This window comes from Cucumis sativus, chromosome 5 (assembly GCF_000004075.3).
Source record: "Cucumis sativus cultivar 9930 chromosome 5, Cucumber_9930_V3, whole genome shotgun sequence".
Classification (NCBI taxonomy): domain Eukaryota; kingdom Viridiplantae; phylum Streptophyta; class Magnoliopsida; order Cucurbitales; family Cucurbitaceae; genus Cucumis; species Cucumis sativus.
The window spans coordinates 10,008,677-10,035,714 of NC_026659.2; the positions used below are offsets into that span (position 1 = coordinate 10,008,677).

Genomic DNA, 27,038 nt, shown 5'->3' on the forward strand with positions numbered 1-27,038 from the left:
GATAAGTCCGTGTGAACAGGAGTTTATAGTTAGCTTATGATTAAAATTAAGATTAAGTTACCTAGGTCATCAATAATCGAAATAGTCAATTTTATACAATCAACAGTGTTATAACATAAAAGTGACTATTTTATTGTTCCAGTATTATGTAAACTATTTACATAGGATGCCTCCACTTTCATTTCAACACATGAATGATTCAGGATCATACCATTTGTATTAACTACAAAGTGAGTTACATCCACAGTGTTTAGAGAATAAGGCGCCGAACCTTGTTCATATACTATAGACCGTTTAGACTATATACTCAAACTTGATTAACGTTTATGTTTTTACATAAAGTTTAAGTTTACTCAAGATAACCTCGGAACTTTAATTTATTGGATTCAAGATTATAGTACTCAAATCCACTAATAATTCATCAATAACAATTTTATTAAATAGAATATAATTTTAAATTACAAACTACAAGTTTTATGATAAAAATTCCAATGGTAAAAAAAAAAAATGATATTGCAAGTATAGTACCAAGGTGAATGAGTGAAGTTGGAAGTACAATGTAAATATTACTTTGAGGAAAGTGTGCAATAAATGCACTCAAGTTTATAGATAATCCATTGAAGTAGATGATGGTTCTTAAATAGCAGTTACTCAAGGACACCACACATCCACATCTCATGATGATCCAAATTCAATAGAGTTGGTAATGTATCCTAATCAATCCATCTAAAGTTGTTTACACAATTTTAAGTTTTTAATTCTATATATAAAATTGAATGTTGAAGAATGACATTTGTTTTTTCAAATTATGAATTTATAAAACCCAAACTTAAAAATTCAATGACTAATAAATGTATAACTTCGTTAAATCCAATTATAAGTTTATACATATTTTAAAATTTTAAAATTGAATTCAACCCTTAGATCTAAAAATTTGATTTCATACTTTTACAAAGGTTATTACATAAGCTTTATTATTATAATTTTTTTTTTTTTTTTTTTGCTATTTTTGCAAAAACTAGAATATAAATTTGAGAAATTATTAAACATAAAATTAATAATTAAAGTTTAAAATTATGGATGGAATAGACTAAGAAAAAAAATGAAAGTTTAAAATTTTAGCATATAATTTCACCATTTCAGTTTACGATTGTTTATTTTCAATAAAATTTTGAATGAATTTTTGCTCTTGTTTTGTTGTAAATTTCTCCAACAACAATAATTTCTATCAATATCAACATTTTATTAATATTTGTCATTAATATTTTTGTATAATTGAGATACTAACGTTTCTTCTAACGTAAAGATTTTAGAAACGTAAAGATTTTAAATTTTAAACGTATATTTGTGAGTGATTTTAAAATTCGAAAAAAATGTTTGAATTGTAAAATTATCGTACAACATACAATCAATCACTCAAAAATTAAAATTAATTTTGATATTAAATTATACTTCTTTAAAGGCAACATTCACATCACATTGTATTTCACATTACGTTGAAATTGATAAACATAATTTTAATAATTAAAAATGGGGTTTTTAAAATCATAAAAACGGAAAAAAAAAAAAATATATATATATATATATATATATATATATATATATATATATATATATATATATATATATATATATATATAGTATAGAACAATTTTAAATATGAAAAAAAAGCCACAAACTCACAATAAAAAATATAAAAAAATGTTTCAGTCAATACGCGATTAATTAGCCATAAGTGCGTGTAATTCTTCTTTTAAATGATCATAATACACGATCGTGTAGGAATTATCAACACCAGCCACACTTGCGTGTATAATTCTTCTTCTAAACGATCATGATATTTGATCGTGTAGAAAATTGTGCACGACCATGTAGCAAATTATACACGATCGTGTAGTTCTTTTCAATGATATGGAAAAAATGGTTCAAAATGACATTTAAACGATCCTGATATTTTGAAAGATGAGTGATAAGAAAGAAAGAGAAGATGAAGAAAGAAAGAAAGAAAAAGAAGATGAATAAAAATAAAATAAAGAAAGTCTGGAAGACGAGCCAAAGAAATCTGGAAGAGAAGATTAATAAATCGCAAACAAGAAAAAAGGTAAATAAAGAATTGTACGCAGTATATATCAATGACAAATCTAAAATTTATGAAATTTTTATCAACTTCATGGTTTATTTTTGAAAAAAAATTTCACGTGCCATAAATATTTTAGATTAATTTTCATAAATAAAACAAACAGGCAGAATATTTACGACAAGTGTCACGAAATGAAAAAAACTCATGTAATTTACCATATTTTTTTTTAAAAATCCATGTTTTCTCTCCCTTATCGTCGTCTTTCTTCTCTTCTCTTCTACTATCCTTTTTCTTTTCCTCTTCTAAGATATTTTCTCTTTCTATCGTCTTTTTCTCTTATTCTGCAAATTTTTAAATATTTTCATTTGCCCTTCCTTTTCGTATTCTGATATCCTTTCCTTATCATCGTCTGTTTCTCTTCTTCTATAACTTTTCCCCCCTTTCTATTGTATTTTTCTTTCTTCGACAATTTTTTATATTTTTTCTAAACTATTATTTGGTTCAAGATCGTGTTATTTTTTTCAAACTGTTATTTAGTTTTTTAAGATCGTGAAAAAAATCGTTGAAATTTGGCTACATTAATTTAAACAATCAAATCTAAACAATCGTATGTCAAATGTAAACTATCGCGTACCAAAAAAATCGTCTACATTTAAGCTACCCAAACTTAAACGATCGTGTGTCAAATATAAAAGATCATCTATATAGAAAAAAATAACAAATTGTTTTTCAAATATACTACGTGTGTTGGATGCTAATTAATCACTAGTATTTTTGGTATTTTTTATTATTAGTTTGTGAACTTTTTTTCGTTTTCAAAATTATTTTATACCGTTTAAATATTTTATCGCTTTATTCTATTGCTTTTTAAAAGATGTCAATATTTGAATGTTTGGTTATATTTACGAAAATTTAAGTTGAATTAAATAAAAAACAATTGATAAAAAGAATATGGCGGGAGGAGGAGGAGGAGGAGCGTGGGCGGCCCGCCAAATATTGGGAAATGGGAAGGAAGAAGGAGGAAGGAAGGCACGGACGGAGCACGTGGTGGGATGATGATTAATTTGTTGTCTTCTTTTGTAATTGTCTTCTTATAAAGGACAGATATTCATTTCATGCATTGCATCATAGCATTATTACAACTTCCTATGGTAACATTGTTGAGTCTTCTTCTTCACTCACTCATTTCAACTTTTCATTCTTTCTCATCTTCCATCATTGCTTCATTTTCCCAAACCCCTTTCAATCATCACATAACAACAAAACTTTTACAACACCCCAAATTAATTATAATAATCACTTTTCACCAAACCCTCCATCGCCCCCTTTGACCCCATCCTCATAAATCATCCCCTTAATCAAAACAAAATCTTCAATTTAGGATTCCAAATTCCTAATATCAATTTTTTTAAATAAATCTTTTCAATACGTTATTGGACTTTCATCAATCTACAATTAATAAAAATAGAAAGAAAAAAATTGAAGAAGAATCCATCATTCATTATGTAGTAAAAAGTGACTACAAAGGGTTGGTGTTACCATTCCAGAGTATGGCTTAAGTAATTGTATTGGTAGCGTTCAAATTATCATTCCCTGTCCTTTGTGTCCAAACTTACTATTTATTCCACAAAGGCTAACGAGTCAACCAACTTTCATAAAATTAAAGTTTAATTTTTCCTAACCATTTGAATTTATAATTTTAAATTCTGAAAACTAGATATATAAACAAGATTTCTACCCATAATTTTTTTTCTATTTTGTTATCTACTTATTACCAACATTTACAAAACCTACTCAATAAAAGTATACATTTGATTAACTTTGCTATATTTGCTATATAGAAGTCTACTATTTACTACCCATATGAAATTAATCGATTAAAGTTTAGAAATTTAATGTTAACTCTGGACACATGTAGTACAATGTAGAGTTTGATATAAGGTTTGAAAATGTGAAAATGTGAATTCGATTGTGAGAAGAAGATTAGGAGCTCGTGAGTCCCACTTTAAACACAAGTTAATAGGGAAAGACAAAAAGCCAAAAAACCTGCTGCACATCTTATTCTTCGCTTCACACTAACTATATATATATATATATATAAACAACTATTAATTAATTAATGAATTAATTAACTATTTATTTAATTAATTAAGATGTTTTGGAATTTAAATTATTTTACTCTTTTTTAGCATCTTCGCTTTTCCAGAGAAAACAAAAATAATTTAACTTTAACCTCTCCAGATCCAAAGAAAAAATTATATTAATTATAGCTAATAAAAAATTTCAACTTTTTAACTCATAACTCCTTGTCTAATCCCATGTGTATATATAGTTCAATTATCATACAAATGTATTAATAGTATATAAAATCTATTGTTTGTTGGTTAGGTGTAAGTTCGAAATTGTAAGGTCCAAATTTACTTCCAAATATGTTTTTAATAAAACAAAACAAATTTAGGATTTAAATTTTATTTTTATAATTGATTTCAAATGTATAAAAATATATTTTAAAAATAAAATAAAGTGAAAAATGACTTCTAAACATTCCAACCTCAAGTTTCCACAACTGTATAGAACTTAAATTAGGAAAAGGATTTAATTTAAAATACAAAAATGACAAAACATTAACTTTTTAATATAGACTTTCAATGAAAAAAGAAAAATAGAATGCTAGAGTTTAGAAGAACATCACTTTCAACCCTTTTAATGAGCTTGAGAGGTTTCCTATTCATATATTTTTCTTAATTACTTGTTTTAAAATAATTAAATTATGTATGCACAAAATTTCTATTATTTTATGTTATAAAGTTTTAAATATTTCGTTAAATTTATTATTTTTTATGATTACTCGTATATATATATACTAAATGCCTGTTATTGATAGATACTATGCTTCTAATAGCGACATTAAGAGATAGTGGTGATAGAAGTCTGTTCAATAAATTGTAAATATTTTAATTTATTTTGGTATTTTGAAGAATGTTGGTATTTTTAAGAAAAAAGTAATCGATAACCAATAATTGAAAAAATAAAGTTTTCATAATATAAATAGTTTTAATTTTGTGATTATATTTAAAAATATAAAAGAAAAAGGAAAGAAAAGAAGATTCATAGATCCAAAGAAGATAAAAATAAAATAAAGAAAAAAATAGAAGAGCACATTATTGTTCCGTTTTACAAACTTCAAGAACAAAGATCAAAAAGCTGCATTTAAGACACAGTGAACTCTGCCTCTGGAAGAGAGAGAGGGAGAGGGGGAGGGAGAGAGAGAGAGAGAGATTTGTGCTTTCGCTCTTCACACGTTTGCTTCAAGATTCCATGAAATTTCTTGCAAGTTAGTGATCTTTCTCAACTTTCATTTCACTCAATTCATACTGTTTCATCCTTCTGAAATTTCGAAAGAACAGCTATAGCCTTTGCCAAATCCAGACATTTATTCATCAATCTCTACAGCTTCTGCGTCTTCTCGTCTAACCAAATGCTGCTGTAAATCCTAATGTGAATGTGACTGTTTCGGTTTTCTGGCTTAATAATAAGGTATTTTTGTTCATGATCCAACTCTGTACCAAATATCTCTACTCCATCGTCTTCTTTCTACTTCTCTAATCTGATTTTTCTAACTTCTCTTCTCTTTTTTATTTCAGCAGTTGTTGTTTTACTGCTTTCTCATGCTTGATTGAGCTAATCATGGCTGGAGATATCGAACAGCCCTTTTCCTTTAATTTTCAGGTACTGCTTCCGCTTTTTTTTGCCTTTCCTTGTGGCTTACTTTATTGTTTATTGTTTTCTTTTTTGTTAATGATTTCGAAATTTTGAACTCCAATTAAGTGTTTCATTTCTCAACTTAAATCCGCAAATTTATTATTTACGAAGTGGATGCGCTATAGTACTTGCTGTTGAGATGGACTTTGCTGTTGGTTTGTCCATCGTTAACGATATTTAGATTTCTCCTGTTCTATTCTGTTTTCGTCAATCTCTTCTCAAAAGAATGGGAGAACATTCTGCTTTGTTGGTTTACTGCTATGTTAAATTGATTTTATTGCGTTATCCTTATATTTGTAGAACTTGATACTTATTGCAACTAATTGTAATGAGATATTCAATAGGAGAACTGTTAGGAACAAACGTTTTATGCTGAACAGGCAGATGATATTGTAGTTATGAACTTATAATCATTAACCGTGTAGTTCATAAATCCATTGTTAATTAACGCGCTGTGTACTATGAGCTGACGTTTAAGCTGTTAAGGTATGATCTGTACAGATCCCGTATTTTCTCCAGGTTTTTTAGGGATCAGTGATTTTTCTCTAATCCCCAGTTGTTTGGAATTGATCAGGTAGAGTCTACAATTTCAGACTCCATATCATTTGGAAGGTTTGAAAAAGAATCTTTATCTTGGGAAAGGAGGTCATCATTCTCTCATAATCGTTATCTAGAAGAGGTAGAGAAATTCTCAAAACCGGGTTCAGTTAATGAGAAGAAGGCTTACTTTGAGGCTCATTTCAAGAAAAAAGGAGGATTGCTTGGTCAGAATTCAATGGAGTCCCACACTATTGAGAACGATGCATCAGAGCAAGTGAATCAAGAGGCAGACGTTGAGATTATAAACATGGAAAATCATGATGGCCATTTTGATGATAGCTCTGTCAGTTCACAAGACCATGGGGACCATTTGGTAACAGAATGTGAAGAAATGCCAAAACATGGAATTTCTGCTCCTAATCCGAAATTTGAAAATTCTTTGAGCAGTGCTAATGCTAAAGTAAATCAACAAAGTGACACTGCGGAGAGCAAGTTCTCAGCTTTGGTAATTCATAAACCAGAGGTCGAATTAAGGCCAGATCCCAAGAGTTATGGAATGAGTGCGAATATGCAGTCTGAATCCATGGAGGCAGCCCCCAAAACTGAACTAGCGAAGAAAGCAGGCAAAAACTGTTCAGGAAGTCAGCAAACTCTCACTCCCAAGGTGCAGTTCTTCTCTCTAATCTTCTCCACATTTGTTCAACTCTTCTTTGTTATCGTTCAATACACATATCTATTTTTCTAGTTAGGCAAGCATCAATCTGCTATGCAAATCCTTACCATAAATGCCATTTCTTTTGTTACTTACTTGCTCCTCTGCTCCGCCTATCCCCCAAACTTTAGATGATATCTAGAAGGGAAACAAAGGTCTCTTCCAGCTCCCAGGCTAATATTCCTCAAAGTCGAAGAAATGTTTCGAGTGGGATTCTGAAATCTAATAAAAGCAAAGGTGAGCTTTCACAAACAACTTGCACCGAAGCTCATCCATCAAAAACTGCCATTGCTCGTGCAAACCCTGTCCGTCGAACACCTAAAGTTGAGGTAATCTGTGGCTTATTGGTGTATGCGACTTGGAATTCTGATTTGTGCCTTTATATTCATAATGTGAAATAAATATTTCTTGAATTCACTAAGGTCTCAATTGAGTATAGTTAATCTCTTTCTTTCTTTAACTCAATTTTTTCTAGGATTCTAAAGTTCTCAAGGGAAGACCTCTTCTGGAAAATAGAAGGTATACACGCTCTTTCTTGCTTTAGTGATTTTTTAAAGTTTGGCATGTTTGATGAGTTGAGACTGTGAATTGATTTCTGTCAGATATAGTGGAGAGAAGGGACAAACTTGTGGAGTATCATATTCTCCTTCATCGAAGCTTGAGTCTAGATCATATTTAAAGACAACCACCAGGTTCCGGTGCCCTATCTCAAGAGACGTTCTCTTCTTTTTGACTTTTACATTGATGTCAACTCTCATGTATTTTAAATTTAATACGAATGCAGGCAAAGTCGGACTGTCAACCCGGTCGTGCAAGATACAGGGAAAAACAGTTCACTTTCCAATAGAAGCAGGAGCTTGGCAGAAAGGAGAAATCAGGCAAGTGCGATCTGTGTTATTATAGAGCAATACATATTCATATGGACTCGAATATAGATGGCCTACTGCAATTCAACTTTCATTTAAAGTTGTAGTAGTAGTTGTATATTACAGAAGCTGACAGATTTGAAAGCGAATTAAGAAACATGAGAAAAAGATTTGAGAGCCAATAGAAGATAGATAGAGAGAGAGATGGCAGCATGGCATTACCTATGCCAAGGAAAGGGTAATTTTCTATATTCTTATTTGAAAAGCATAATCACATAGGTTGTCTGTTGTTATCTCAGGGCAAGCACGACTCTGAAATGAAGAAATTACAGAAAAATGTTGACATCAGATCAAAAGCGATACCGTCTTCTTATGGTGCTGTTCGACCAGAGTCAGATGGGAAGAAGGTAAAAGAGCTGCCTTCCCATTTATTCTCTTGACTGAAAATTCTAGATTTCCTTTTTGTTTTACACATTTTTGTTGGAATTCTTTCCTTTTTTCTAGGCTTTTTCCTTGTTAGAATCCTAGAATAATTATGGAAAGATTATGGGAATGTATTCCTTATTTTCCTAAATCTTTTCCTTTTTTATTCCATTGTGTACCCTATTTATTCTCCCTTGTACCTATTGCTTTATTCATTAGAAAATAATAACAACACAAACAATCGTGGTTTTTCTCCCGGTACTCGGGTTTCCACATAAATTGGTGTGAACTCGTTGTCTCTCTTTTCAATAATTTTTTACTCCAGTCTTGCATAAAAAAACAAAAGAATAATTTTAGTTGGACTCCCTAATAAGTGAGAACTATATGCAGTGTTGATGTTGTAGGTTATTAACATGACATTTGACAGTTAATATTGAATTGGTTTTCTTATGGATTGCTTGAAGTTACCAGAGACTAAGAAAAGAGTATTTGAATTCAGTGTTTCCTTCTTACATTTTGAAAAACCAAGCTAAAACTATGTTTTATAAATTGATCTTGGTTTTGAAATTTGACCTAAAATTCAAACATGTGGTTTTAAAGGAGATAAGTTGACGAAAAAATCTGAGGAAAGAGCATCATTTTCATACACAGAAAACTAAAAACAAGGCAGTGATCAAAGGGACCTAAATTTTGGATCACATTTGTTGCACTTAAGTGAAGAAGCTTAAAATTTCCTTTCTGATATAGTGCATGCATTCTAGTTAAATGGAAACAGCCTTCACAATCTATACTTCTTCAATGTAGTCAGGAGTAGAGTTGAATTTGATAGAATTTCTGAAAGTGCATGTTATGTTGCTTTCGAAGGCTTCTAACTAACATAAAATAGAATAATCGAAAGTGATTAATAAGGCAGAACAATTCGACATTCCTTCTACCTGAATTCTAAGCAGCAGTTTGTCTATAAAAAAAGAACAAACAAAGAAAACAACTGAAAAGAAAATTAGTTTTAGTCTTAGATACCTTGACTACTAGTACTTTTTATCAAAAGATGATTGGGCTACACACTATTGTATAACATTGTTCCTTTAAGCAATAGAATTTACTTTGTTTAGGTTCATGGTACATTTCAGGCTGTGTTTAGTGGTGCCAAAGTAAGAAACAGTTCAAGGAAGTCCACAGCTGTGGCATCCTCCTCTCACTCACAGTTACGAAAAGACATTGTTTCCACTGTGAGTGAAGCACAAAATACTTCAAAAAACATCAGCCATCAAGCAGCCGTGCATGTTGAAGCAAGTGATGGTTCTTTGAGTTCATCAGCCAACAAAGAGCGTCGCCAAGATGCCGTATTAGAATCGGAAAACAGGAGAAGGAAAGACGGAGGAAAGGAGAAAGAACCCAGTGTGCAGAAATCCCGCATTTCGGAGAATTATAAGGCGACGTCCAAACAAGGAAGCGAGGGGAGGCAGAAAGTTGGGACGCAGAGAAGCATGAATTTGATGGGGAGATCAAGGGGTGTTGGTGGCTCTGGAACGGGACGATTTGCTGTCGGTGTTACGTCGTAAATGGATCGTGATTTGTTCAGGTTCAGAGGGAGTAAGAATGTTCATTCATATTGTTCAGGTTCTATATTTGCCATATAATTGTCGTGATTGCTATTATGGTGCATTGTAATGTAAAATTGAAAGTCATCATGTACGTACGTTAAGGTTGGGCAGGAATAAACAACAGATTGTGACTAATTCTCTCTCTATTTTGAAAAACTATGAATCCATAATTGCTAAACTATGTACTGTTACGCAGGGCTTCATTTCATTTCTCACATTATTTATTTATTTTTCTTTGTTTCCTGGTAGTTCCTTTAGGACTTTTTTGATAACGTCTTTCTCTTTCTTGTTATTTGTTTATTATTCTTTTACGACAACAAATTGATAACTATTCTCGTTTACGGTTTCTTGAAAGAAAAAAACAAAAATTGAAATTTGTTTGATAATTAATTTTTTTTTGTTTAGTTTCTTGTTATTTTTCTAACAGTTTTGCTTATTTTTAAATAGGATTGATGTATATTTGATAATGTCAATGTTTTATAATTAATTTTTTATATTTTAATGAATTCTATACACATTTTTATTTTTTACATAATTAAGTTATATTTCAACTAAACCCTAATGGGCTTAGAAAATATTATGAGAAACAAGAAATTTGGACTCCCGCTAATGGGCTTAGAAAACACGAACTTTATTATTTTTTCAATTATTAACTATTTATACATTATAGTTAGATGGAAAGAAGTGACTTTATAAAAAATAAATTGAATTAAAATTTTGTAATTTAGGGTTTTTAAAATTTGTAAAATTAGTAAAATATGAGCTTAATTCAATCGACACCTATGTATATTTTTAAATTGGATATCAATGTTACAATTGTTAGTACAATCCTCATTGATGAGGAAATCAAGATCATGAAGATGTCAATTAGCACAAATCTAAGGTGGGTTCAAGTCTTGTTTGCCGACATTTTTAGGTGGGAAGAGCAAAATTGTAGCAGTGATTATTTGAATCATATAAGATTTTGAGGCAATGTTTATATGTGACATTTCAAGAGCTGTGTACTCTTGAGAAATACAAGTAGTTGAGATTTTCTTGTGTAAAAAGTATCTTATTGTTAATATATATATATAAAAGAAACATTTTGTTGAAAGCATATACATTAAAGTAACAGTAGGAAGAGGAGCTCACAACTTGAAGTCAAAATACAAAGGAAAAAACGCACAAGATAAGAACAATAGCCTTGAAGAGCACCTACAAACTCAAAACATTACACAAACAAAGCCAAGAAAAGAAAGAACACAAATCCAATAACAAAACACAAGAATGGGGAACCATGTATGTTGTTCACCATTTCAATAATCGACTAAAACAAAATTAATATTTATTGTTCCTTCTCTTACCAAAGTAAAATCTGGAACAATTTAAATTGAGTAATCATGCATTACAACAACTCATCTTCACCCATCCTTCAATCCTAAAGATTATAGAAATTTTAAAAATTTGTCATATTACACTTTGTAATTGAACGCAAAAATATGTTCACGCCCCCATGCACTTTAAAACTTAGTTTTTATAAATATATTTTCAACCTTGTAGGTTGTATTTTGAGGTTGGTTCAGTTTAAAAAAATGTTTAAATTTAGTTTATATACTTTCAATAAATCTTAATTAAATTTAGTATCTTCAATTTTTTTTTTAAGTTACCAATTGGGTCCACAATTTAAGATTGTGGATTGGGTCGATTGATCCAAGATAAATGTATGGTTTTTTTTTTTTGGTAAACTTTATGTTATTTGCTTAATGCGTCCATTTATTTAATTATATTAATCTCGAATCTACTCTTGGTTATAGGATAATTCATAGATTCAAAGTACATTTTTTACGAACAACCTTTAATTTAGTAAGTCCTAACTAAATCTGGAATTTGGTTGAGATTGCAACAACTTCCTACAAGATTCTCCATTTGTTATTTTTTAAACCATTTAAAACAATAACGGTAATTATAATTAAATAATACATAATATATATTTTTAATAACAATTTAAAATTATATTTTAGATTAGATTTCTTATATTCAACCTTTATTAATATTTTGTATTCCCTTTTATTTAAAAATAATTTTATTTTGGTGGCAGTTATATACTTATATTTTTATATATATATATTAAAATCAATGTGCATAATATGTTTATTATTTTAAAATTTAAAATTTTAAAATGTATGTTATTTATATCTATTTTTGAAAAATATTCCAAAAATGTGCATTTTTATATTATTTTGAAATATTAGTATTTATGCTATTTGCTTTTGAAACTATAAATTCCAAAAGTGTGTATTTTTAAAATTTGGTAAACTTTATGTTATTTGCTTAATTAACATTTTTTGTCGATTAATTACAATCTTTACCGTATATCCTTTAGCATTAGTTTTCGAAGACAATAGTGTTTAACATATTTTGTCGATTAATTACAATTTTTATAGTACATTCTTTAGCATTAGTTTTTGAAGACAATAGTAGAATTATAACAAACAAGCTTTTGTTATGGCCTTACAACGAGTAAAGGCTGTTTTGGATGGTAGATAAATTGAATATTTTTGGTATCTCGATTATCGTGTTGTTGAGGTATATATTCTATTTTCATCTTTGTTTCAAGGATTTGTAGAATGTATTCAAGGTAGACTTTCCATCTTCAAATCTTTTCGTGTCTCGTTTGACTGTTTATTGGGATGACTGCAACAATTCAAGTGTATCCATGTGTCACGTTTGAATTCCATTAGGGGTACTATGGAGGCCTCATATGCCATGTTATCAGCATTCTCTGAGGCACTAATACGAAACAACCTAGGTAGAATTACAAATACACTGTAATTCCTTTTTTTGAAAAAATTACAATTGGTCAGTACATAGAAACACACTGTAATTTATGTGTACTCCAGTCAATCTTAACATCTTATTTTTTATTTTACTGTTTGTAGGGAATCTTCATATGCATATGTGCACTGATAAGTTATACTATGTTTCAAATTTGATAAACTTGTACAAAAAGGGAACACGTCCTATTGTTAGTGTAGAGATCAAATTAGGAATATGTACCAAGTTGGTGGCAACGATGGACTCTTTCCACCCCAGATTAAACATCCAACTGGGAGGCCTAAAAAAGAGGTCTACTTCATTTTTAGAGAAAAATACTATTGTTCGTTACAACATGTGTGGTTAAAAAGGTCACAATTGTAGGTCTTGTAAAGAACCTAAACAACGTAAAGATTCCGTTTTAGCATTTTCCTTAGTTATTAGCTATCATTTTTAAGTAGTGGATTTTGTTTTGAAATTGTTAATTCTTCGTTGTGTTCTTTGTTATTATTGGATTTGCTTGGTTGTATGGAAACAAAAAATATTTCATATATTTTATAATCACCTAAGTAGATTGACTTTGCAGCTATAGTAGATTGACTTTGCAGCTATACTCTATTGTAGGTTATTCGTATTAAATTCATCAAGTATCGTTCTTTTTAAATTACATACATTCAGGTTGGTCATAATCGGAAATTCATGTCATATATTATCATTTAGAGTCAAGCTAGATACATTATGCATAATTTGTAATCGTAGTTGTCTTACCAAGTATTTGTCTTTTTTGTATTTGTGCGTTCAATTATTGTAAATCTAACATATTGATTATTTTGAACGAGAAGATTATATGTTGATACCTAAGCAATGTGTTGGAATTTATCACTGTTAAATACATCATCATTATCTGGAATAAGTTAGAATATGCTCATGACTAAGTGTAGTTCGTATAGTGAAAAATATGATGTAGTTTCGAGAATGACTTGTCATAGGCATGGTTTATTTATATTATTCCCAACTTTGTTCCTCATTGTATAAGATAATTTGTAGATTCAAATTACAATGTATTTTAATGAATCAACATGAGACATGATATCGCGTATTTGAGAAAAACGGTGTATTTTTCAAATAACCTTCAACTTTAGTAAATTCTAACTAAATTTGGGATTTTGTTTCTCGACGATATTGCAACAACTTCCCTCTATAATAATATGGCAAATATTCTCGATTTGTTATATCATAAACCATTTATTAACAATTTTGGTAATTTATAATTAAATAATACATAATATATATTTTTTTAATAACAATATGAAATTATATTGTTAAGTAAATTCATAAGATCTATTTTAGATTAGATTTCAAAAATTGAGTGCAGATTTGGTAGGTAGAATATGTCCATTAATATATATTTTTTTTAACTTTATGATGTATATTTTGATGGTAGTTATATCTATTTAAATATATATATATATTAAAATGTATATGCAAAATATGTTTATTATTTTAAAATGTATGATATTTATATCTATCTTTAAAAAATATTTCGAAAATATGTATTTTTTTTATAGTATCTTGAAATATCATTATTGATGTTATTTGCTTTTATTATTCTAAATGCTATTTTTTAGAAGTGTTATCAAGCATCAATCTCACCAAGCATCATGAACTCAAACGACCAAAAGAAGAATGAAGAAACCAAACCTTTATTCTAAAGAGGACGAAGTTGGAAACGTTTTGATGAAGAAGCTCCTCAGCAAGAAGAAAACATGAATACTTTCCTGTCTTGCGCCAAATGTATGAAGAGTTTGAAGACGACGAAATTGAAAGCTGAAATTGTTTCGGTAGGGGACGAAGTTGAAATTCTTTTTGTAGAGGACAAAGCTGGAATTGTTTCGGGTTTGAAGAATCTTTTTCCGGTGGATCTCTTTTCGCTAAACGTTGGAATACTTGAAGGGTTTGAAAGTTGTGAAGGATTTGATAACGTTCTTTCACGCACGAGTTGAAGAAAAATATGAAACGACTACCCAAATTTTGTTTTGAATTTGGAGTTTTGATGGTGATGAATTTCGACTTTTAGGGAAAAATTAGGATTTTGTTAGTTTTAATTAATTTGATTGTGTTGATATGAAAAAATTAGGAGATAAATGTTTTTTTTTTTTGGAGTTTGAGTCAATCATGAGGTATTTGTGGTTTGTGGAATAATTGTGTTTGTGATGTAGTTTTTTCACTAGATTAAGGGCATTTAAGACATTGTTGCTACTGTTTTTTTAACATATTTTCGATTTTGCTATTTTATCAATTTAATTAAATTTTGCTATTTATCCAAAGTAAACCTTGATTTTGCTATTCTTCTAGTCAACTTTCTTTTTTCTTTTTTAATTTTTTATGGAACAATTTGATTCCGGTGTGAATTGATTTTGACTAAAAACAACTTAATAAAAATTGTAAATTGAGAAACTCACAAAAGGAACTGCCGTTTCTTGTGGTCAGCCACCCGAGACCAACATGGATTGGAATGAACTCGTGTATCTTCTACATGAGCACTCTACTTAATTTTTAGGGCGGACAAGAAGGACAAAATATAAGGTTTGCTTTGGATAAATGACAAAAATATTTTTAAATTGATAAAATAGCAAAACAGAAAAATTTGAAAAAAGAAATAGCCAAAACATTGTCTTAAATCCCCCTACATAACTAAAAAACGTGAATCATAAATACAGTAATGGAACAAACTCCAAATACAGTGTAATTTTAAAAAAAAAATCTCCCAACCAATTAAACCCTCCATCGAAAAGCATTGAAAACCCTTCACTGAAAACAAAAGAGAATAAACAGCCAACAAGTCAAGTTAATCAGATTTTACACACACTAACTAAGCTAGCATAACTCATACATATCCTAGAAGCTACAAGACATAACCTAACTCCACCTAAAATTTGACCCAACCAACTCAGTGAATTCAGAGATCGAAACGGAGGAGAAGTAGAAAAGATGTCACCGGTAACACTTTTTTCTTGTCAAAATTGTTTAAAGGAAGTGAAGCTAATATAATAGTACCTTCTGAATTACTACATCGATTGCAGATTTTGCATGCTCATTCCAGCGAGTTTTGATCAAAGATTGCAAAGTAGGTAAACATTCGACACAAGAGGCACAATAATTTTTTTTAAAAATAAAAATCAACCAAAATAAGTGTATAATTTGAAATATAAATTAAAATAACTATGTATAATAGTTTTTCAAAAATAATTTAAAATATAAATCATACGAAAATAGTCAATTAGTGATTGCGATTATTTTGGAGATTAGATTTCATAATACTTGAATACAAAATATCATGAAGTCTAATGAATGAGAAACGATTGAAAATATTTTAACCATTTTTAGGGAAAATCTTTATAAAACATAAAGTTTTATGAATTAAATAAATAAATGTTAATTAATTTAATTTAAATACAAAATTTTTAAAATCTTGTTATGAATTATAGACATATATTTAAGGGATGTTGGGTAATTCTAAAAATATTATAAATTAGTTAATATTTTTTAAAACTGATAATAGTTTGCAAATACATATTTTGTATGTAACGGTGAGATATTTGACCTCGTTATTTGCATGTAAATACACGGTTCATGTATTATCTTAGTATAAACAGATAAAGAGAAATCCAAAAAATTATGTAACTCTCTTGTTTTTGCCAAATTTTTTTAGTATTTTCTATCAGATTTGCTATTTTTTAGTTTGTTATGCTAAATTTTTCCTGACGGTTATCTAATTTTTATCAATACTTTACGTCACCACACCATCTTAAATTTTTATTTATTTTTAGACTATAATTACAATTATAATAATGCAGACTTAATAATGGAAGCTTTCAAGGAACACAATTAATCCTGTGGAGAAATAGTACAAAGTAAACAAACATTCAATTAAATTATAAAGTGAAAATACCCATGTACTTGTTTAATTTTAGTTTTCTTTGGTTTTAAGAAAATCTTAAACTTAAGTTTTCATTTTCTTTGAGAACTTTTTGGTATGTACTAAGGTGTGGTTAAATTCAAGAATAATATATTTTTAAAAAGAAATGAACATAGTATGATAGTTCTGAAAAAGTAATTTAATAATATGTAAAAAAATAATTCTAATAATTTTTAAAAATAATTATAATATATAATAATAATAAAAATTATTATTATTACATATTTGGAGCATACAATTTTTAAGTTTTAATCAGCAGTAGAAATAAAAAAAGAAGATTAAAATCAATCCATTCGTAAATTAATGTAATATATAACAAAAATGTAAGAAACAATGAAAATTTATACGCATTTGTGGAAAATTATGAACGAAACAATTTAGACTATCGTTATTAGTAAAAAATGTCACTTCTTCAACTAACACATTATTAGAACAAGAGATCTCAAGTATCTCCAATTTGTACATAAAAAGAAGTTGTGAATACAAATTTGTAGGAAGAAAAAACAGAAATTAAGATGCAGAGAAAAAGAAAAAAGAAAAGAGAATAGAAAGATTCATACCTATAACAACTTTACCCTTATCATCATCGTTTTACTCATTCATGATTAAACTTTCTATTATTCAAACTCTATAAAAAATCACAGCAAAGCAATAAGCCCAATCAGTCCAAAGAAAGCAACCACTGGCAACTCCATGGCCACACTCCTCCGATCAGCACTGGCGAAATCATGTTCGATGGGATACAAGTTTACCGGCGGGCCGAGCATGTATATGAAAGACGATGGAGGAAGTGGTGGAGGAGGGCAGTAAATTGGAGGAGGTTTCTTGGGTGGGGGTGGGGGTGGGGGCGAATAACGGGTGCACGGTGTACATTTGACACTCGAATCGTGTCTGGGTATGGGTTCATCAAGCTTCTTGGAAGAGATGAAGCCATGGATGGGTTGAAGATTGATTGAAAGAATCAAGAAGAAGTGGAGGATGAGGAGAGAATAAAAAGGGTGGGGTTGGATGCACATATTGAATTAATCAAAATTTTAAGATCAAAACTAAAGTATGGGGATTTGAATACTCAGGGAATGCTAAAAGGGAAATAAGGAGGAGAGATTTGAGGATGAAGAAAGGTTGTATGGAAGGTGACGGGAAAAGTAGTGGAGGTGGGTGCCTTGTTTGTATTATATCAATTAACAAATAAGTAGATCTCACTAATAATTCAATCCACTCATGTTAAAACACATTAAAAAAATTAGAAGGTCTTATCTATTCATTAGTACAAAATACAAAATACAATAGGAATTGATATGCATTTCATTTTTTTGTAGAAACACAATGATACTGATATCAATGAATAAGCGATGTATCAGTTTATTAATTATTTAGCAATTAACTTTAATTTGTCTTAGCTAGATGACACAATATATGTTTGGTTATATTTCTTTCCATTTCTTTTGAAGTTCAATAACTATATATGGAATAGTAATTAATTGACATACGCTTCTTTTTTACTCAAATAAATTGAGATCCCGTGATCCCTCTGATGATGTTAACGAATTTAAAGTGGTTTGTCGTAAATATGTGATTCTGCATCAAATGTTGTTGATGACAATCACCCTATTTTGCATGATAAGGTTTCTGACGTCCCTAGTGATTCTGTGAATATTGCTTCAGTACTTGAGAAAATTGTGTTGAAAATATTGTTGATAATGTATTTAACGTAGTTCCCTCCCTCAGTACTTCATGGTAGTGATCATATAATAGGCCCGTCTGTCAATATTTCTACGGTGTCTGTTGGAGTTTATCCGAATTATTAATGTCTGCTGGAGTCGATCCTCATGATGATTGTAAGTTTGTTGGTGATAATCAAGGTAATATTGCATCCTTTGAGGAGAATGACAACAACAATGAACACAGAAAGGAAGAGGACTCTATTGAGTTTTCTAAAGATTGGGGAGTGATTGACAGTTGTGTGATGGTGAAGAAGAGAAAGTCCAAACCCCGGCTCCGCATGCCTTAGCTTGGATTTCGAAGAAAAAGGCTCTAGACGTCTCTGTTCTTTCTGTCCCACGTGATGGCGCTTCTTTTTACCAGAATAGAGCGCTTCATACTGGAAGTTTGCAGTTAAAAGGAAGATTTTTTCTGAGAATGAATTATCTGATAAAGCCCACAAGTGCTGGGAGATAATGAAGTTGGTAAAGCCAATTGGTGAGGGAGTTTAAACTCAATCTTTATTCTGTCTTTGATGATGGTAGCTTACCTGAGTATAGACGTGTGCATGTTTGAGGACACAATTTTTTGTTTACAACTACTGTGATTAATAAATTTTTTGAGCGAAATGTTCCTCATGGGACTCAAGAGTTGAGACTGTCTATGAAGACGTTAGTAACCGAATTGACTGGCGGATCAAAGATTTCTTGGCTGAGAACAGACCAACTTGCTTCTGTTAGCTTTAGTGCAAAATATGTGCCATCTTGTTTGACATAGGAATTGCTAATTGTTGTCCTTCTTCCCACCACACTAGAGTGTCTTTCAGGCTGACCTCATTGCTTTATTAGATTGGGTGTTTACTTTAACTACTGGAGTTCTGTCATTGGTCAGCTTAGAAGACACATCCGTTCTCAGGCTCTTCATTTTCCCATTGCTTATCCTTGGCTAATTTGTGGAATTTTACTATCACAGAAACCTGATCTCCTCAATGTTGGTGATGATCCTAGTTTGTTGAATTTCAACTATAAATTGTTTCAGGGCCATCATTTCCCAATCATGGCTCGACCTTCTGACAACATTGGTCAAGAAGCACTTAGTGCAAACTTTGTTGCTTCTTCCTTTGGTCTCCATCTTATAAGCTCACATACGAAGGAGTTTCACTCGCTGACAGATGTTATTGACCAAGCTTCAGACAAGAAGTATAAGTTTCCAGGTTGATGCCTCTGTTGCAACAGGGTGTTGATGCCTCTGTTGGGTCTTCTAAATGATATATTTTTCAAGCTAGAGGGAGAAAATGGTGTGATGGTGGTTTTGTTCTTATACTGCTATTGTTTTGTCTTGCATCATTGGTGTTTAGTGTTGACTTCTCCTCAACTTCAATTGTTTGGTTTGATGATTGAGCTGTGAAAATTGTTGTTTGTTTTTTAGCTGTTTTGGGTTGCTATCCTGTTTCGTACATTTTTAAAAGTTGTATGGACTGCTTTTGAAATTAAAGCTCAGATTATGAATAGTTTCTCTGTTGTGTTTTATATTGTCCCATCTGGTTGTTGTAATTGGGACTTTTTTGTCTTAGAAAACTATATCTTATCCAACGGGGGAGTTTGTTAGTGCATTTCTTGTTGGCTAAATAAATTTGTTTTAAGTTACACACCTTGTCCATTTAGTTGTTTTCATGGTTGTCCCATAATATGTTTCATAATAACCTTGACTCAGTTGCTGTCTCGAAAGTTGTAGATTTTGTAGAATATTTCCTTTCATATTTACATTGTTTTGCAAATTTGATCTCTACTCAAATGTTTTCCTTTTTCAGTGCTCTATCAATTTATTTTGTGGATATTGTTCTTGCTTCTTGTGCTATTTAAACTCAAGAAGCATTTGTTTTACTAGGAATGCTGCAATGTTATATTGCTTGTTCTTCATTCAGAATTTAACAGAGTACTGTGTTGATGCAAATAACTTTTTGTGTGCGGCCTTCAAATCTTACAAGTTAGGTTGTGTTGAAGATTGCATTGATTCCAAGAACTACTACACTTTTTTAGGGAAAGCCTAAAACCGATTCAATTGAAAAAAAACTTCTTTATCTTTAGGGGGATTCTAACATTCGTCCTTGAAGTTAGAGCGTGTTATGTGGCATTTCTAACTTGTGTGAAAGAATCAATTTTTAAAATTTCATTCGTCCACGTGAATATTAAATTTAGTTGGATTGTTATCAACCCTTCTTTTTCATTTCCTTAATTCTAACTTTTGCAACATTTAGAAATCGACTGTTCAATAAGATAGAAAATAGATATAAGATTCCATTTAATTTGAGGAACTGTGTACAATTTTTTTAAGAACAAGAATCTATTTTGGAAAGACATCTTAACGTCTTCCACTGCACGAGCTAAAATGACATCTTCTATTCCAACCTTGAGTGTCATCTTATCCTCCTCGAGCTGCTTAAAGGAACTAGTTTCCTGTAAAGAAGAGCAAACATGGCTAGTGGCTCCTGAATCAAGTATCTAGTCACTTTGATCACTTTTCACTAAACATGTTTCTAAGACAAGTAAATCATATTTACTTTCTCTTTTATTCTTCTTAAACATCTCTTGAAGAGAGTCCATGATCTGACGTGTAGTGACCATGGTCTCATGTTTCTTGCTTAGTATGTTAGACATACTGGACAAGAGATAGACGTGAGCCTTGTCATTGGCCTTTGTTTGATGGTTATATGCATCCCTAACATTCTGAGATGTATTTCAAGTAGGGAAAGAGGAACATTCCTTAATTAAGACGAAACATAGATCATCATTAACCAGAATCATATTCAAGTTTTTAAGAAGTTGAATAATTAAGAAGTTGAATAATTAAATAAGACATGCTGAAATATCAAATAATTGATCATATTAGTTATCTTTTTCTTAACCCATTACACAAAATAATCCAATCAATTCAGCAAAAACAACCAATCAAATAATCCTAATCAAATAAATGATTTAGTTTTTACAACGATACTTCAGATGTTTAGAGCAACAACCACCAAAGGGTGATCAACTACTCCTCTCCTGAATTGAGACCATCTCAGCTAATAACTAATACCATATTAACTCATATTCCTTAGCTACCATTGTTTGGTCAATGGTTCATTAACTAACTTAATTCATCCCTTAAGTGTGACCCTACCATTTTCAGATCTTAGAAGTATGCTTCAACAAGCTACCGAAAGAAAAGACAACTATTGAAGATTAACCTAAGAAACCCTATCCATTTCTGAAGTTTGTGTTGTTTTGACTTCTATAATCAGGCCCTTCAAAGGGATGGTCGCTCTAGGATGACACGCAGGCGAATCATAAAAATCTTACGGTGCAACCTAATGGAGGAGACCATAGGATATGTTGACACAAGTCCTTCTCCCAATTACTATAACATTTCCCTTATTCACATTGTTATTGATCCATACAAACACTTTTGGAAGGGAGGCTATGCCAAGAGTGACACAAAGCCAAGTATATGAATCTCACATGTGAACTCTTAGGAATTTGAGAGCTAAATATTTATATATCCTATATACCATCTTTCTCCTACTAAAATGTTCTATTAATTTAAGGTTTGTTGTACTTAGCTAAATTTTGGCTAAATGGCTAAATTAATTTAAGGTTTATTTATTCCTAATTAAGACATATAGGGTGCAAAATGAAACTCACTCCTGACTACTTTATAATCGGTAGATAGGTTGTTCCCTAATGCATTGAATCCAAGTCTTGTACAAGGGGCTACGCCTTCTCATTGGACTAAGAGGGATTCGGTCTATATGTTGAACCTTAAACACATTGTTCATTATTTAGAGGATCGGTGAGATTTAAGAAACGACTTGTAATCTCGAGGGTAAAACGATAATTTTGAGCCAGTCGAGATTACAGACAACTGTAAAAGATTAACTTACTAATCATTGTTATATCAGATGAACACAAATATATATATAGTGAAAGGCGTGCAACTTCAAAAATCTAGTGAGATGACCTGTTAGTTAACAAATGTTGATTAGTTCGATCTAAAAGGGTTTAGCAAGTTAATCTTGGATTGTTAAGGCCCATGATCTATAGGTCCATTAGGTTTCCCTGCTAGGTCATATAGAATAAACTTAGAATAGTATGATGGAATGCTTCAAATTAGAAAATGAGAGAGAAACTAACAAGTATATGTGATATAAGTGTCGATTATTAGATAGAGTTTTATGTTTAAATGTGATTTAAATATTAAGAATATGAATACTGATTCATTATCAGAAGCTCGAAAATGATGGAAATGATCAAAGTTGTAAAAAGTCAAAATGTTGACATTTGTCTTTGGAAAATCAAACTTTGCTGATGATATATTCAAATGTGATTTGAATTTTGAGAAAATAAATGCAGATTCATGCTCGAAAGGTTAAAATTAGTATAGAAGAACAAAATACTCCTTGACTTAAGTTAGTGAGAAAAATTGAATAATCCTACCAACGCTTAATGGGCTACATGGAAGCTCATGATGATGACACCTATCCCACTAAGAGCAAGTACATTATGAGATGTTTGCTTTTAGTGAGTTCTTTACATACATTTTTCGTGTTAATACTTTATAAAAATAAGCTTTTGAAATTCTATCAAAGATTGATAATTCTTTTGGTTTCATGATTGTATATAATTCCACTTATTATTGAAAAAGAAAATAGAGATAACCTTCAAATAAAGATCACATAAACCATGAAAATGAAAAAAATACTAAATAACAAACTGAAAAATAACAAATCCCCAAAATATGAAGATTTATAGCAAAACCACCGACTCTAGACTTTTTTTTACTTTTGTTTTACCCAATTATACATATCGCTTTATATATGACAATTAATTTCTTATGTATGCAATGTATTTGTATAGTTGAAAGAATGAGGTAGAATATATTCCACGTTCAAGAGTACAATGTATTTGCAAACAACATTCAGTTTTGGAAATTCTTAACTAAATATGATATTTTCGGGATTGATAAGATTGCACCAACATCCCCTAAATGGCTGTAATTTATATCAAAAGTTTTTATTCTTAGGATTTAAATTAATTAATTAACAATTTATTTCTATAATTCATAATAGATATGTTACAATACGTCTTATTGTCAGGACCACAAACTTAGACACAAACGTATAGGCGAACGTGGATCTTTGAAATTCAATCTCTTGAAATAATAAAAATCTTGAAGAATAAAATTTATATGAAGAGAACTAAAATCATAAAACCCGTTTCCCCATAAATGAACTTTGAAATCAATTGAAATGAATTTGAACTTTATTGAAGACTCTAATACCAATTGCTAAATGCTAACTGCAAAGAGAATTAGGATCAATGGTTTACATGAGAAGTAAACAATCAAAATATTAGGAGCCTAATCTTGCAAGTGAGCCTAACCTTGCAAGTGATTTACTACCTGAGAACTTGTAGAAATTATACAAGTTATTATGGCCTTTTAGGTAGAACAATGAAACCAAAACACATGATAATATGTCAAAACACGTAGCTTATATTGCAGATTCATAAATATAAGAGAATATAACTTGCACAATTTTTCATGCCTGTTTTATCCTGTTTTCCTATGTTTTATCGTAGGATTATAGAAAAAGGAAGAAAGTGAATCACAAAGGAGCGCGTGCAAAAGCTATGCGATAGAAACTCTATTTGGCGAATAACATCTCTAGGCGAGGAACCACGTCATCATGCGATGAAGATTCACTAGCAAACAAGAATGGTAGTTGGAGTTGATGTGACTTTATGTAACTTCAATAAACTCTGACATGGATCAATTGAAGTTTCCCATCGAAAGTAGTTTATATAAAGCCTCCTTCCACACTATTTACTTTGTCTGATCTGAATGTACCAAAACCTAGAGAGCTCCATTGGAGTCGATGGAAAGGACTAGTCTTTCTGCCTTCTGTAAAGGATCATCCTCTTCTCCGGTCAATTGTAAGTGATGACTTAGAGAAAGGTAGAGAGAGAACCACCATGTTATTCCCTTAAACTGTAAAAGCGCCAAAGAATGCTTAGGCATTATGCAACTTAGCTTCATCTTTATACTTTCGATTTTTGTATTTCATTGTAATGTATGAGTTGATATTGTACATTGACCAAAGTCCTGAATTTTTTAATACATTGCAAGTTTATTCCTTTTCAATCCATCGTGTCTTTACTATTCATCTGTCAAAGTGTTATAAGTAGTTTAGGTTTGTGATAAGTTCTTGATAAGAAGTCTAACTTATCAGGTTTATTGCGTTAGTTTAGCTTTATTCCATCGTTTGGCCAGCGTCTATCGCCAACTACACGAGAGAGTAAGTAGCAAGGATGTAGCCAACGTGAACAAGAAGGAGTTGGACGAAAAAAACCATCTTGGCAATTAGAGCTCCATCATTTGTGTCCCAAAAAGAGAAATGATAGAAAATCCATGTGTTCGACCATTGACTTCCTAGGAAACCTATCATTTCACTTACACTTCTTGGACAAGCAATAGAAAAACTTGTACTACATGTTTATTTTTTGAAAACCAGTAGGTCAGAAGTATCTTTTATTTGCATATTCCTACTCTAATCGCCTCCTAAGTCAATCGCTTAGAGATTAATGTGACATAACCATGAAACAAATTTACTTTCATGAGACACAATCTAAATACACAAGCACTACCAGATTTCTTGAACCTAAATGATGACAAGACTGTGTTACACTGTATGTATGAGTTGAGATTGACTATGAATTGCTATGATTTATTCTTGATTTGACTACTAAAGATTCTAGAAATTTATGATTAATGTTACTAAAGTGATTTTTTGTTTATGCCATAATATGAATTTTGTATCTTGTATGCTTATCAAAGTATTCTAAATAAATAATGGTGTATGTTAAACCTTTTATCAGGCTATGTACATCCTGTAATTATATGTTGCGGTGTCGTTGTGGGATCGCCACTTATGATTGTGATTGCTATGGTTGTTATGTGTACCATCAGGTGTACACTTATTTCTGATATGTGGTCCTAAGGGTACCCTAAGATTGTTATACTATAGAATGGACACTGATGCTTGATAGGAAGGTTAACGGATTTTCCTGGTAGGTCTAGTAGTGGGTCATTTACTAAGTAGAATTAATATTTATCCTTTCTTAGGTTTTAATTTTACAAGCAAAGGTAAGTGTAAGCTGACGAGTGACAGAAGAGACTCGTGACCATGCCATTAAGGATCAGATTATTGCATCTGCTATATTTTCAAGATTTTATGTTGTTTTTTAAAGGGACATTTTTAAAAATAGCAAAATAAACTAAAATATTTACAAGCTATATCAAAATTTTAGATTCTATCACTGAGAGTCTTTTATCACTATAGCATATCAATGACTATCAGTGATAGAATTTGCTATAGGTTATAAATATTTTGTAAAATCTACTGTTTTAAAAAATTTCCATTTTTTAAAACATTGTTGGGTTAAAAGTTTAAGAATGTGAGCATTTATTTTCTTTTATGGTTATAAACAAGGGACCCAAAAGTTACAATTTTATTATTTGTTTATTCATCATTTTGTTTATTTATTTACTTATTTTAAACACCATCCACCTAGATCTTATTTTCTATATTTCTCAAATAAAACGTTCTTAAATATTCCATTGTGTTGCTTTTAAATCTTGTTGTTCCTAAAGCAATGGCATTAGCTTAAGTTTGAAAAGTTGAATTGTTACGACTAATATCAATATAAATGTTTTAACCTTCAAGTTTCAAATTTTAGATTCTACCAATGATAGAAAGTGATGAACTTTTATCACTGTCTATCAATGTCAATGATGGAAGTATATCAATGTCTATCAATGATAGAATATGAAATTTTGCTATATGTTGTATATATTTTATCAAAATTACTATTTTTAACAATTTCCGTAATATAATGGAAGAGTTATAATAGGTGTAAAAATGGATGGATTTTTGTGAAATGAAATAATTAGGGTTGTGAAATATATGTTGAAAGAGTAGGATGGGGTGAAGAGAGGGACCAGGGTGGATATGGAAAATAAAAGAAAAGAGAAAAGGAATGAAAAAAATGGTTTGAAAAGAGTTAGTTAATTGTTGTGGTTGTTTGAGTGGTTTCGTGTAGTTTACATTTGGGGATGGGGTTGGTTAGATTTGGGGGCAGAAAATAGCCACCAATAATAATCACACCAAATCTAGCATCCAACTTTTAAAGCAATTAATACTTTTTTTCTTATTTCCATATAAACACCATTTAAGACCAAAATTGAAGAAGCATAAATAATGCAGTTGAGCCTCCCAATAAAATATATTATTCATCTAACTTAACTAACTAATTATTATAAACTGTTTATGCTATGTTTGGAGTTGAAACAACTCATTATTGTATACTGCTTATGAAAATGTATTGAAGATGTAAATGTATACAATACCAATTGAGTTGGGCTCATTTTGTTAAGTATTTTCTCGATTTGGTAAAATAAAATGTGATTGAGTTAAATAGAATATATGTTTTCGTTTCACATCGTTTTTAAAATTAGTTTCTAACTCGAGTTTCAGACCATG

At 30.5% G+C, this 27,038-nt stretch overlaps 1 protein-coding gene across 4 annotated transcripts; it reads left to right on the top strand.

Annotated features, from left to right (window-relative positions):
• Positions 1-5,253: 5,253 nt before the first annotated feature.
• LOC101208552 (protein WVD2-like 7) lies at positions 5,254-10,202 on the top strand. Of its 4 annotated transcripts, none has more exons than XM_011656801.2 (10): positions 5,254-5,414; positions 5,534-5,617; positions 5,725-5,809; positions 6,417-7,046; positions 7,226-7,423; positions 7,570-7,613; positions 7,697-7,786; positions 7,879-7,972; positions 8,260-8,367; positions 9,514-10,202. In XM_011656801.2, the coding sequence occupies exons 3-10, from the start codon at positions 5,768-5,770 to the stop codon at positions 9,943-9,945; spliced, it is 1,638 nt and encodes a 545-aa protein (XP_011655103.1). In that variant the 5' UTR covers positions 5,254-5,414; positions 5,534-5,617; positions 5,725-5,767; the 3' UTR covers positions 9,946-10,202. The 4 variants fall into 4 exon arrangements, with proteins under 4 accessions (XP_011655103.1, XP_011655102.1, XP_031741799.1 ...); XM_011656800.2 differs by having other exon boundaries at positions 5,728-5,809; XM_031885938.1 differs by having other exon boundaries at positions 5,259-5,414; positions 5,488-5,617.
• Positions 10,203-27,038: the final 16,836 nt, after the last annotated feature.

What these genes read in the sequence shown, in the direction of transcription:
- LOC101208552 (XM_011656801.2), top strand. Translation starts at nt 5,768, where the DNA reads ATGGCTGGAGATATCGAACAGCCCTTTTCCTTTAATTTTCAG. An exon ending in AGCAAACTCTCACTCCCAAG is followed by an intron (nt 7,047 to 7,225) that starts GTGCAGTTCTTC and finishes CCCAAACTTTAG; the next exon opens with ATGATATCTAGAAGGGAAAC. An exon ending in GTCGAACACCTAAAGTTGAG is followed by an intron (nt 7,424 to 7,569) that starts GTAATCTGTGGC and finishes AATTTTTTCTAG; the next exon opens with GATTCTAAAGTTCTCAAGGG.